Source organism: Emydura macquarii, unplaced genomic scaffold (genome assembly GCF_026122565.2).
Source record: "Emydura macquarii macquarii isolate MOO-44397 ecotype Brisbane River unplaced genomic scaffold, CSIRO-AGI_Emac_v2 contig_1045, whole genome shotgun sequence".
NCBI classification, from domain to species: domain Eukaryota; kingdom Metazoa; phylum Chordata; order Testudines; family Chelidae; genus Emydura; species Emydura macquarii.
The window spans coordinates 14,450,192-14,464,436 of NW_027131182.1; the positions used below are offsets into that span (position 1 = coordinate 14,450,192).

The following is a 14,245-nucleotide window of genomic DNA, read 5'->3' on the forward strand; positions in this document are numbered from 1 at the left end:
TGGATTTGGGGTTTGGAGGAGGGTCAGATATATGTTGCCACAGAAGGACATTGCCCCAGGAACCATAAAATGTTAAATTAGTAAGTGTCAGATTGCTTTCATGAGTGCTTAGCAAAACCTGAGTTGTGCATTAATTACAGTGGTTTACTCTGCTTTTTTTAAAAACAGGAGAAAAAATTGTGGGGTTGAACCAAAAGTACAGTCTTCTTCATCTGAAAGAGAAAACCCTTGACACATGAATATGAATTGCTTGAAAAATTTACCCACATGCTTAATAATCCGAGGAATATACCTTTTTTGGGGGGAGGAGGCAAGATCAGAGGAGGCAAGAGTTTCCTATTAAAAAGCACCATCCCCAGTTGCTAGGGAGGGTGTTAGGAGTTTTGGAGTCATAAACTATTTTTTGTCAAATGCTGAGATAAGAAGATACTGAAACTATGTTAAGAATAGAAATAGATGTCTGCAAATGACAACTAATTTTATCTCCTTAATGGAGCCCTTCCCCGCAAGTTGCAATTAATTCTGGTCACACTCTTGGAATAGCTCTTTCTAAGTAGCAAATATTCATGACTTAGTTTACAGAATGATCAGGTTTATTATGCCATGTAAATTTGATCCAGGATTTTGTATAGGGCACTGCAGAATCTCTGAACCTTAAGAAGAAATAGTCTCCAGTTAGCAAAAAGATAAAACTAAATATAAAACTTCAAGCAATTTGAAGCTTATTTTTTAAGTCACATATCATTGACCTTGCATTTTTGTCAGCAGTAAATTAATATAACAGTACAGACCATTTCTCTTTTTCCCTTAATGGTTGATATAAAAAGATCATTCTTTACTTTCATTCTTGGTATTTGCTTTGCTGATGTTATTGTGGTACTATGTAGCAGAAAATATTGCACTCAAACTGTGCAATAATATAATTCCAGGTGCAATTGCTTGGTATTTATTAAAACAAACTGTATACACACATCTGAGGACTGAAATTTAGCTCTGGACGTGTAAACTGATGGGAAGCTTTATCAACTTCTACAAACAGCTGCAAGAACTTGTCCTTTAGAGAGAAAAGTTCCAAAATGGTGACCACAGGTTTGAGATTTGTGATTCCCCTCATACAGTATCCAGTGAGTTCTTAGCACTTTGAAGTGACAGCTCTGAGCAGCTGTGTTCATCTGGAATGTGTTCCAGCTCTGGTATTAATCAGCCAGAGGCCTTGCTTTGGGAGAAGGGTCTTTTTAACGTTCTGGAAAAAGCAAAAAAAGAAGCTATGTAATGGCACCAATCCTTCTCCTCCTCCACCTTTGTATGCCAAGATTTCTGCTTGGGTTAAAATCCTCATTCACTTCCTTGGGAAACTTTATTGCTCTTGATGTTTGTTTTGTTTTTTGTGCCCTTTTATGTAGTTGCACCAGCAGTTTCATAATTAAACTTGTAATTAGTTCTTCATTCTAAGACTTTTAACATCCCCTATTAATCCTCTACTAATGTTTTTTGGGATTGTTATTAAAAAGAGAGAGAGAAATAAATTAGAACAAAAGAAAAAGGATTGCTTAATGTATATAAATTTACACTTCTCATAAGCTAAACTAGGTGAACTAGGCAATCCTCCCTTCTCTGAAGACCAGGTTCTCCTGTCAGCAAGGATTTGCTGTTTATTTAGAGATGTCCAGAGATATCTATCAAGTTCCTCTGTCTGAGTCAGATTGCCTCCCTTGATCCAGGGATCATCTCTGCCCTGAAGAGAGGTATCTCTTATGACACCTATTCTACTGTTACCTGGAGTTACAGAAGTCCTTTGATAAATGTTTGTTCAAAAAGTGAAATGTATAGTACTCTGTAAATGTTATTGTGTAGATGATCAGGTAGGCATAACTCATGCGAAAAATTTCTCAGACTGCAGGCTTGGCCTCAAATCCCTGTATCTCAGTTGCCTCAAAGAAATACTATAGCTATACTACATGTTTATTTTCACAGAATTTTGGTTTATCAGCAGAAAATTATTAAAAACATATCTTAAAATGATGATGTAAGGGAATTGTATTTAATGGAAGCATATTTTGTTTTCTAATTTTTTTCAGTCACCAAATCAAATCTTTGCAGTATAGCAGCACAGGAGATGTCATTCTTGTTGTGTCTGGTAATTCTCAAGCTAAAGTTCTTGACAGAGATGGCTTTCCAGTAATGGAATGTGTCAAAGGAGACCAGTACATTGTGGACATGGCAAACACCAAGGTAAATTAAGAAACACTGAACTTTAAATTGTGGTGTTCTATATTTGTATAATCGTCTTGTACTTTTACATAGGATCATCACCAGAACAATAAATAATCTAGATATAACAACATTTTGTTCCCTTCCAAGCTTTCCGTATAATCCAGAAAGAATGCAAGGTTTTAATTTATCCCGTACTTCTTAATGGGAAAGGTGGAAGGACAGTGAGCAAGTATTAACAGTCTGCATATCACATGCACTTTGTTCGCACTTGAAGGATGAACCAATGGGGAAAAATGGGCAAAAAAGCTATTAAATTAAAGGGGAAAGACAATTAAATGTAATGTGAATCCTTTCTCTGGGTCTCACAGTGCACCTTATTTCCTGTGTCTGTCTTCTAGATTGTAAACTGTCCAGGTGTATGAAAACACACAGGTGTATGAAGACAGACACAGAAATGGATCTAGGCATCAGGCTGCAACTTTATTAGCTTAATAATGGAGAAGGAATGCTATGCACCCCTCTCACATACCAGCCATTTCACTCTGTCCACCATATAACCAGGGTAGACCCTCTTAATCCTGCCTCGAGGACTCAGCTCACTTCTGAATCCTGTTGCCCAAGGGGGATCTTGAACTGCAAAGTCTTCAGGTCTCCTGTTCTCCTTTGGGAGATGACCATCCCACTGCTGAGAGAGGAGGGCAGTTGTCTTGTTTGTATCTTGTTGAATACCAAGCACATCAATGAATAGTAAATAATGATAATGTGCATTTTTCTTTGTTAGTGGTTAAAAGTGTACATGAAAAAGGGCTGATCCATAATCTTGTCAGTATAATTTATTTTAAAGTTTTGTGTTTTATGTAATTGGGAGAAAATGAAAAACTGTTATAAACACAACTGTAGTAAATTATTTTTTAAAGTATTTTAACAAGTATTCGGTGGGTTTTGGCCATTCTTCGTCTTCTTTCCTGCATGTTACATATGATAAAAATTCTGCTTACATAGACGATTTAAAAGCAGGTCAGTTTTATAAATAGTTTAAAATTGATAATCTAAGTATAATGATAAAATTTACCACTCAGGTTTGTGATTAAAGTTGCCTTATTTAGTGCTTTTAGGGATGACTGCCAAGTAACTAGCCTAAATACTGCCTTACTTGATGCTATTCATATCAGAACACTATTTCTTTTGGCTAACAGAATGTATATAAAGCCATGTAACATTAGCAGCTGTTTTAGTTCTTGTTTAAAAATAATGCAGATTTTTTTTATCTTGTAAACTTTTGAAATCTCACTATATGGTGGTCCTACAATCAAAGCGCTGGAGTAGTTATCATGCTGCCATATAGACTGTTAGCTATTCATTCCCTGGTAATTTTTTTAATAGTTGCTAAAAATGTCTCCATAATAACTCTAAAAACAAGCTGAAATAATTTTAATTTTAGTCTGCAGGCGTGGTTTTTAAATTTTATATAATATTATAGGAATTCTTTGTTCTCTTCAAACTTATTTAATAAGTTTTGTTCCAATATTTCAAATATGTCAAACTAACTAAAATACACAAAGGCACTGGATAAAGGCATTTTCTCTAAGAAAGATAATTTGCTTGATTTCCCCTCGTCTTCCTCTCCTCCTCCTCCCCTGTCCCCTCTTATCCCAAAGTCTTGTGAATTGCTTTAGAATATTAGTGGCTTGAATTCTGGTAAAATGTCCATCAGCAGATATTTCCATCTTGAAGAAATGGGTCTTTGCACTCTCATCTTACATGAAAATACATTCTGATCCAGTTTCAGATCTGCTTCAAGAATCTAGTTATACTATTTAAAACTCTCCATGGATTAGGTCCAAAGCAGGCTCAAGAGCACTCTATTCCCACAACTTACTCAAACAGGGAGTGGCAGATACAGCTTCGGGTGGAACTTGTAGACCGTGGTATTTTTGGTGAAGGACACTTCGCCGTGGGAATCCCAAATACTGGAGATCAGAATGTGCTAGAGTCTTGTCCCCTTGTCTGTGTAGATTCTTCCACACTTCTATGAATTAAGTGGTGATACAATCCAGAGAAACTGTGAAATCTTGAGGCAGCTTGTTTTGTAACCTATGAGAAAAAAGACAAATGGAAGAGGAGTGACAAGAATAATTGAATTCAAAGGCACAAATAAACTAGCAAGGAAGAAGTAGGATACATATGCATTTTAAAAGAAATTCAATGAAGAATAGTGTTTTGGGTGAAAATGGTGAGGGAGAGAACTGTAGGGTGCATACTGAAGTTTTCCTAGCACCATCACTGAGTCTGTTACATTTCATCATGTAAGTTTTGCACAGGCATTAAAGAAAGAATAAGATCATCACTTCTAATAAGAAGTGTAAAACTGCTTGGTTTTATAACATTATTTTCAGTCATATAAAAGTGACTAGAAAGAGTTCTCCTTAATGGTAGTATCATGTCATGTATTGTGCTCTAGATATAACAGGGTCATGTTGTATTTCCAGCTTTATCTCTGACTCTCTTTGGCCATGGGAAGTCATTCAACTTCTCTGCCTTGATTTTTTTTATTTGTAAATTGGGTATACTGCTTGCATTATACAGCTATTGGGTTGGATTAGTTAGTGTTTATAAAGTGTTTGAAAAAAAGATACTATGTAAGTGCTGAGTATTAAATTTCACCCTCGATTAATTTTATATTTTGTTATCCCTTCCTAAGAGTCTCACAGAACATCATACACTGTATTATTTTACTTTTCATTTTGAAATCCTAGGTTACATCTGTCACAGTTCAGAGTAACTGCACCTATATTTTTGCTCAGGATATGACCTCGTGCATGTTTGCAGCACCACTCAGGTTTGGCCCTCATGCCCCTCTGTCTTGTATATTTGCCTAGGCCAGGGTTCAGTGGTGGGTTAATCCGGCCATGGACATGGTGACCCATGTACAACCTTCCTTTGACCTATTGATGGGCAAAACACTGCCTTTATCTTCTCTTTGTTATGTTAAATTGATTTAACTCCTTGAGTCTATCACCATAGGGCATGTTTTCTAATCCTTTAATCATTTTCATGACTCTTTTCTGAAGCTTCTCCAGTTTATCAACATCCTTCTTGAAAAGCGGTCATCAGAACTGGACACAGTATTCCACCAGTGGTTGCACCAGTGCCAAATATGGAGGTAGAATAACCTCTGTAACCCTATTCACTTTTTATGCATTCCAGGATCACATTAGCTGAGCTTCAGTTCAGCTGATTATCCACCATGACACCCAAATCTTTTTCAGAATCACTGCTTCTGAGGATAGTCTCCCATCATGTAAGCATGGCCTAGGTTCTTTGTTTCTGGAAGTATATGTTCACTTTTAGCCATGTTAAAATGCATATTGTTTGCACCAAGCTTTCCAAGTGATCCAGATGGCTCTGTATCAGTGACCTGTCCCCTTCATTGTTTACCACTCCCCCAATCTTTGTGTTGCCTGCAAACTTTATCAGTTATGATTTTGTTTTCTTCCGAATCACTGATTAAAAAGGTTTAAATAGTGTAGGGCCAAGATCCAATCTCTGCAGGACTGTTACTAGGGCTGTCTCTTCTCCCTGATTCCAAAGCATGTGATGCCACACCCAGCATTTTCAATGAGGTTTATTTCTTTAAAAAGGGATTATCAAACAAACTGAAAATAGTTGTAATTCAATCCTTGTCTGCAGGCTTTACAAACACTCCTCCCAGGGGTCTCTGGCACTCCAGCTCCTGACAGCCTCCCAGCCTCAGTCAGCTCTTCTCACTTTTTGGAGCAGCAGCCACAGAGCTGCTTCACTGAGCCTCTGGCTTCTTGCTCCAGGGACCCACCATAGCATCTAGCTAGTGTGAAGTTCCTTCCCCAGGGATCAGTGTTTCTCAGTCCTTCCTCCTTCTAGCTCTTTGTAGGCCCAGGTATAACTCAGTCCTCTTTAATTAGCTCAATTGGGCTCACCTGCTCCAGTCCAGGGGAGCTGGACTCAATCTATCCACAGAGACCAGCTACCCTGTGTCATACCTAATCCCCTTTCCAGGATGTCTCTGCCCCGACATTCTGCAGCATCAATTTTTATAACCTTTCAGGTCTCAAAACTTTTCTTACATTTTTAAAAACTTAACCAGAATTATTCCTCTCAAGGACTCAATTTTTCCAACATTTTCCCCGAATCCCTCCCAGTCAGAGTGTTCTGAGTCCCAAAAACCATAGTCAGGTTCCCCCAAGCATAAATTCTAGGTCCTAGTGACCCTGAGTTTTATGTCGTGGGGCCAGGGTCACATATCCAGGCCTGCCGGGCGTGGTATCTACATCATCTTATCTCTGTCTCCTGGACTTTGGGGTTATTGCATGCCTAGGCTTTTCTGTCTCTCCAGGTAGACTCTGTACTTCATTCTCAAGTTCATGAATGCAGAGTAAATATTTTCTTACCTCCTCAGTGAACTGGAGATATGTGGTCAGTTCTTCCTGGAACTTGAGGTCCTGTAACTTGCTTTCAGCTGATTCTAGTTGCTCTGGAAGCTTGTCGAAGGGGGCCATAAAACAGGTCCATGCTATCTCATTCCCTGCATTGGAGTCCTGTTTCCAGCCCTCACCCTTTATTTGGGCCTCTAATTGTTGGAATGGTCCTGTCTGAGTCCCTGTGCTAACTCATTCAACGGAGAATTCAGCCTGGGTCCCCACTGTACATTGCTGAACCCAGGACTCCATCTGGGTCCCTGCTGTACCCTGCTTAGTTTTCCCCTGTTCCAATTTTTTCCTCAGGGCCAAGCATTGTTTGTTCTGCCTCTCAGCTCACACCTGAACCCAGACCAGCTCTTGCTTACATCATCCAACTCTTGTTGGCACTTCCTAAATTGATCCCACCTGCCTTGGGGAAAATAGTGTTCTCCCTCTCGATCTCCCTTTGCCATTCTTACTTCAGCTACTAGCCCTCTTGATTCATTTCCTAGTTTGCCCCTGGCCCTCCTGGTTCTGGGCTGCTATTCTAGCCCTTCATGCCCAAAAGCTGAGAAACCCTCCTAGTCTCCCCCCAGAACTCTGGGCCAAGGCAGACCCTTCACCACCCCAACATGCAGTCAAGCTCTCCGACCTGAATCTCCAGCTCAACTTCTGTGTTGTAGTAGACACAGGTCTTGCCATGGATGCAAGGGATGCATACTGGGAGGTGTCGGTCCAGGCTATTTAATCTCACCTGGTCTTCTTGAATCAGAATGCGCCCACAACCCAAGGCTACGAGTCTTATAACTACAGTTCCACCCACCCAAATTGCTACTACCTATGGCGGGACTCCCCTGACTTTTGGAGTGGACTCTCACTGCTTGGTCCCACTATAAGAACAGTTTAGGTAGTCACACTCTGTAATTGGGTGTTTCATTTTAGTATGCCCAGAGTGGCCACTTCTGAAGCAAACCATGGGGCCTCCTGGTCCACTCCCACTATCATTTCCAGGGCTCCCCAGGTCCCTTGTCAGTGCTATGTATCCCTCAAGTTTCCCTGGGTCACCCACACTTGAGCTCCCTTAAGTTTACCATACTGCCTCGGCTGCTAGTCTCTTTCAGCCTCAAAGAAGGCTTCAGCTCACTCCACATCTTCCCCAACAGAGAGAGGCTGGAAGCACTTTACCCAGCTTTGCACTCCCCCAGGTAGAACCTTCATGAACTGTTCCAAGATGACTTGATCCAGAACTTTTTCTACTGAACTTGTCTCTGGAAAGAACCACTGTGTTGCAAGGTCTCATAATTACTGGGCTACTACCTATGGTTATGCCCCATGCAGGAATCATTCTACCTGGAACCTGTGTCTGTAGGCCTTGGGAGTAAGTCCTAATTGGTCCAGGATGATGGCTTTACTGCTAGATAGGAGTTTGCCTGCTCGTCACTTTTATTGCCAGGTAAGCCCCCTGCACCTTGCCCATCAGAAACGCACTATGCTGGCTGCCCAAATCAACTTCTCCAGTTTGCAGCCTTTGCCACCTTCTCAAATGTCCAGAAGAAGGCCTCAGGCTCATCTTCAGGTCAGAGGTTTACCAGGACAAGAGCCATCTGGCCCCCAGTCTCATCACCAACTGCATTACCAGGTATGGCTTGGCCCAGCTGTTTTTGTATCTACTCCTGTTGTTCAGAGTAGGCTTCTTATCATCTCTGTTGTGCAACAAACTGGGCCTCCTGCTGTTTCTGTAGGTTTTCCATCAACTGCATCAGTAGGGCCTGGGTCTGTTGCTGCTGCTGGTGTCCTGCCCCTAACATAAGAATTATCTCCTCCATCTTTTCCCTTATTCTAGAGGAGGGTTGAAACCCAACTTCTGGTACCACTTGTCACCAGGGCTGTCTCTTCTCCCCGACTCTAAAGCATGCACTGCCATGTCCATTCTTTTCAAGGAGATTTATTTCTTTAAACAGAGGTTATCAAACAAACAGAAAATAGCCTTAATTCAGTCCTTGGCCCTAGGCTTCAGGGATACACTTCCCAGAGTCTCTGGTACTCCAGCTCCTGACAGCCTCCCAGCTTCAGACAGCTGTGCTCCCTTCCTAGAGCAGCAGTCACAGGGCTGTTTCCTGAGCTCCTTCCCCCTTGCTCCCAAGAGCCACTCCAGTGTGATGTTCCCTCTCATGGCTAACCTGTCTCAATTCTTCCTCCTTCCAGCTGCCTACTAGCAGCCCTTTATAGGCCCAGATGTAGGCCAACCCTTTTTAATTAGCTGGATTGGGCTCACTTGCTCCAGTCCAGGGAAGCTGGACTCAGCCTATCCACAGAAGCCAGCTACCCTGTGATAGGACCCTTCTAGAGACATTCACTGGATGATGATTCTCTGTTTTACAGTTACATTTTGAGACCTATCAGTTAGCCAGTTTTTAAATCCATTTAATGTATGCCATGTTAATTTTATATTGTTATAGTTTTTAATCAAAATGTTGTGCAGTACCACTGAAAAGCCTTAAAGTAGTATATTACATCAACACTATTACTTTTATCAATCAAACTTGTAAACTCATCCAAAAAAGATATCAGGTCAGTTTGACCAGACATTTTTCCCATAAATCCATGTTGATTGACGTTTAATTATATTACCCTCCTTTAATACTTTATTGATGGAGTTCCGAATCAGCCATTCCTATATCTTGACCAGAATGGATGTCAGACTGAGGCCTATAAGAACATGCAATTACCCTTTCTAAATATTAACACCTTACTTTTCTCTGTCTTCTAGAACTTGCCCAGTATTCCAAGACTTATCAAAAATCAATACTTACGGTTCAGCAAGCTTCTCAGTCAGCTCTTTAAAAACACGTGCATGCACATTATCTGGACCTGCTGATTTAAAAATCTCTAACTCCTCCTGAGTCACTAGTGAAATGGAAAAAGTGTCATTGTTGTCATCATGTCATGTCTGCATCAACTGTTTTTCCCCAAATACAGAACAAAAATATTTATTGAACACTTTTGCCTTTTCTGCATTATTATTGATAATTCTACCATTTCCATCTAGAAATGGTCCAATACTATTGTTAGGATTCTTTTTGTTCTTAATAATCTTAAATATTCTTATTGTTCTCAACTCTGCTGGCCATAGATTTCTCCTTGTATATTGATTACTTTGTATTTTAAAAAAGCATCCAACTTGATGATTGTGTATTCCATTATTGGTTTGATGGACTTTTGTTAAAAGATTGTCCATTTTACTTATGACATAATTGGAAATAAGAAATATTATAGTCAATAGTGCAGGCTATTTTTGGTGGAGATCCTGCAAAATGAGGGGAAAGTAGATGTCCTCAAAAATTTGTTTGCTGTAGAATTTGGTTCTTACATTTTTGTCTGTTTTTCTAGGGTCATACAGCAATGCTTAATACAGGCTATTGGCATCCAAAAATAAAAGAAGAATTTTTGACTTGTTCCAATGATGGGTGAGTATTGGTGCATGTCAGTGCCAGAATGTTTTGGGGGTTTGTCAGCTTTTGCATTTTAGCACCTTCATATACCCATCCCAATTATAACTTGGTTGCAGTCTATTGTGAACTTGTTTGTTGAGATCTGGAAGCCAGTGTAAGACTTTTTGTATAATTTGGTTTCTAGAAGAGTTCATTGGGTTGTCCACATTCTTTGTTTTTGTAATATTATGGTGCCTTTGGTGATAACTGTTAAGAACCTCCCTTTAGTTCTTGATTTCCTGACAGAAGCAGAAGTCCAGAAGCGGATCTCTTCTTTATCTGGAGGCGTTAGACAGGATTGCCTTCTTAACAGGCTGGTATTACCTTGTTTTAATGTAATTTGTTTACAATGTGTGGTTGTGACTACACGCTTCCCAGCTTATAGCTGAATATGGCCCAGGTTGGTACTGATTAATGTTAGCATTTGACAGCTATCTAAAAGACTATTGGAAATGAATTTGTGGACTCAATCTTGATCGTAGTGGACAGGCATCAAAATCACTAAAATTACTGATGTTTGGCACTAATTTACTCACTTCTTGGAACATTAAGCAGTGTGAGGCCAAGTATTAAATGGGTATGGAGATTGAAATGTACTGTTATCATTGGTCTCCCCAATGCTCAGGGCTGAGGGAAATGAAGGAAGTTTGCATTGCTGCTTCCTTGGTTTGTTTATAATCTCTTTTGTGATTAAATATAAAATTCTGGTTACCCATACCTTTAATATGGAACTAGTGCTCCTTCTTGGACAGTTCAGTTTGCTGGAGATGAAAGAAGGCATCTATACCAAAAAACATTTTAAACTACTCCAAAGGCATATTGTTTTGTTTAACGTAAAAACAAAACAAAAAACATTGAAATCACATTTTTCAGTTCTTAGACAAAAAAGTAAAGCAAATATTTCACTGCTATATTCAGCTATATTTATGAAGTGATGGGATTTTAAAATATTTTGTTTCTCTTATAAACACAATGGGGAGATAGTTTTACTGCTTAACCACTTTAAAATTCAGTATTTTTACTTAGTGGAACAGTTTGTAGGTAGTGAAAAATAAATTAAGAAATTTATACACTCCCAAGACTGTCATTTTGTCTGCATAAACATATGCCAAGCAATTATACCAAATATGGATTCAATAGATCTCTTATGCTTAAATTACTGTGAATTAAAAGGATCTGGTCAAGTGAGTAAAATGCAGATAAACAATGCTATAAATGGATGTGTAATTATATTCTCAGAGACACCAAAAGCTGACATTATAAGAAAAGTATTTGAAACCATCCAGTATACTTCTCATTTCCTTTTAGGCTAGCAGCAGGTTTCTCCAGTGCGTGGATGTACCACTTTAAAAGTAACAACTGGGACTTATTGTTAAGTCTGCAACAAAGCTTTTATAGACTAAAGAACATTTTTTGTTAGGTGACAATGCCTTTTCATGTTACCAAGGGCAACAAAGTATAAAAACTTAAGCAAAAATTATTCTAGAAAAGTATCTAAGATGTAGGAAAGAAGTGTCTGTGACAGTTAAGATAAAGTATGTGAGGAGGTATCTGTTTCTACAATATTATCATTGCTTGAAAGAATTGAATATTTAGAAGAGAGTGTACTAATTTAAAGAGACCAATTCCTGTAGGTTTTGTTCATTAGTTTTACTGCTGAAGGTTTCTTTAGTAAATAGGATATCTGTGAAAGGATATATTTCACTCTGGTATAATGGCGTGTATTATTCTAATATATATTAGGTGAATTTCTGGCTCAATTGAAGTCACTGGAAGTTTTGCCATTAACTTTAGCAGGGCCAGGATTTCACCCATTGTGTTTAGGTGGGTCGAGCTTCTTTATGATTACGGTTAATATCACAGAATGGACAAGAGAGAGAATTTGGTACTGAAGAGGTACTGTAGTCTTTTCCAGAACTAAAAAAATAATTACCGTAAGGTTTTTATTTTGTAGTGATTTCTGAAGCAGTGTGTGTCGGGGGGGTGGGGTGGTTGTTCGTTGTTTTGTTTTGTTTTTGAAAATAACTTGTTGGAAAGATTGTGGAGCAAAGACACTTAGAGCTAAGCAGAGAAGTAGATAGACTCAGGTAGAAGCAGTTAAAAATTGTGGTATTGCTTTGTGCCCGTGAGAAACTATTTTTTCTGATTTTTAAATGAAACCATTATGAAAAAAGGTTATTTATTCTAATTACTCCAGAAAGTGACAATATTTATATTTTCTTTATTTTGTATTTATACTCCAGTGTACAAAATATCAATTTCAAACTTTAATTCAGCTTTTATTCCTATCCTCTGTATATATGGGGAATATATTTTACTTGGTCTAGCTTTGTGGATTGAATGAACTGTTCTGTGCTTAATGAAACATTTGCAGAAACTTGAATGTGTAGAGAAATGGATGTTGAAAAAATACCATGTAAAACCTGGCTTTATGATGCATAAAAAACCAAATACCAACAAAGGTGTGAGAGAGCTTGAATTTTGGCTGAAAACTTAGCCTAAAATACCTGCTGATTTTGTTTTTACTTCATGAGTAGTAGGCCCTGTTTGCATTATGTTCTGTTCGGAATTGTGGGGGGAGGAGGAATGCTCACTTCTGAATAGCTCCACAAACTGGGGAAATCCTTGGCCCAGTCATTTATAACAGGATTTGGGAAGTAATAGGTTCATATCACCAAGGACACATGAATAGATCTGTTTGCCTAATATCCTGAGTGAATCCAAAGGGAGTTGCCCAGTTTGTACATACTCTTCATTCTTGGTTGTCTGGTGTGTTTGTACATTTTTCACTTGGTTGTACAGAAGACACTTAGTTTTATAAAATAAGCAGCATAACTACTTTGCTGCTTTCTGGCCTGGCTATTGGGAGAGGGCTGGTGCTCAAGACCAATGTGAAACTATCTCTTTCCCCAGAGACCATCAACTCTACAATATTTCTGGTTTCCATCAGCCTTGGGAATAGAAGTCCAAAACTTTTGTTTTCCTTGGTAGTGCGTTTTCTGAGTGGGTAACAGAAACAAATCTCTCAAACCCCAATATTTTTGTTCTGTTAGTTAGAAGTTTAATGATTCTACAATGTTTATAAAGAATGCCCTGTTATTACAATAAATGAATAGTGAAAAGAGGATTTAATTCTGCAGAATGACTGGCATACATAATGTAAATGTAATGTAATGGTAAACAAAAGGATATAGATAGACAAAAACAATACAATTAATATCGTCTTTGAGCTCTATTAACATGATGTGAATTGGTCTGAATATATGCTAATACATTTAACTCCTTTGATTTTCTCACTCAAGTGAATTGGCGTATGGTTCTGGCCTGAGCTGGTCTGTTACAATGATATCTGTTTCTCTTTTGTGAAAATGTAATTACAATTTTCAATTCACTAGAATAGGAACAGAACTTGAAGTAACTGGCAAATGTGATCCAGCTGATGAGTTTTTTGTGTGTATTTATATAGTTAACATTCAATTTTGGTGGTCCTGAGTTTTAGCATAGATACACAAAATACACATAAGAATACACAAATATTTAAGTGAAGCTAATGGTATCTTTTGGGTGATCAGCACTTTTGAAAATAAAGCATTTTTGTGGAAGACTTGGGGAACTTCATAACAGCAAAGATAAGGTTTATTCCCTTCACTCTTTCACAGAGCTCAAGTTCTTCATTTCCTTCTCCTCTTTCTCTTCTCTCCTCCCTTTTTCCACAGTGTATCCTGGAAATTCTAATTCCTGGACTCAAAGCTGCAGAAACCACCTAGGAACAAACTTACAAATACAAACTGGGATAGCTATATACACCTATCTGGATACAGTACACCCTTTCCCTTTAGAGTAACCATTGTAAAACTTTCAACAGTCACTTCCAATCTGTCACTGGAGTCCAGTAATAGTCTTCCAATCTTTTAGGCAGTCTCCTTTGTCTCACTCTTCTGCTAATACCTGGAGAGGCAAGAATGAGATTAGGAAGTGGTGCAGTTCCTACTACAGTATAGATTGTCCCTCGTCACTATTGGTGTCATCGATGTTCCGCAGTCCAAGATAGATATCAATATTCTCTACAACTGCTAGCTGATGAGCTGTGGACAATTTTGAAAT

General features: G+C 38.7%; 1 protein-coding gene across 3 annotated transcripts in view; it reads left to right on the top strand.

Annotated features, from left to right (window-relative positions):
* The window catches only part of WDR70 (WD repeat domain 70), a 247,772-nt gene that overhangs the window by 92,487 nt on the left and 141,040 nt on the right, over positions 1 to 14,245 (top strand). For all 3 annotated transcript variants that reach the window (XM_067545549.1, XM_067545548.1, XM_067545550.1), the window contains 2 exons: positions 2,079 to 2,232; positions 10,041 to 10,117. In XM_067545549.1, the coding sequence (XP_067401650.1) occupies positions 2,079 to 2,232; positions 10,041 to 10,117 (231 nt within the window). The remainder of the gene's footprint in view (positions 1 to 2,078; positions 2,233 to 10,040; positions 10,118 to 14,245) is intronic.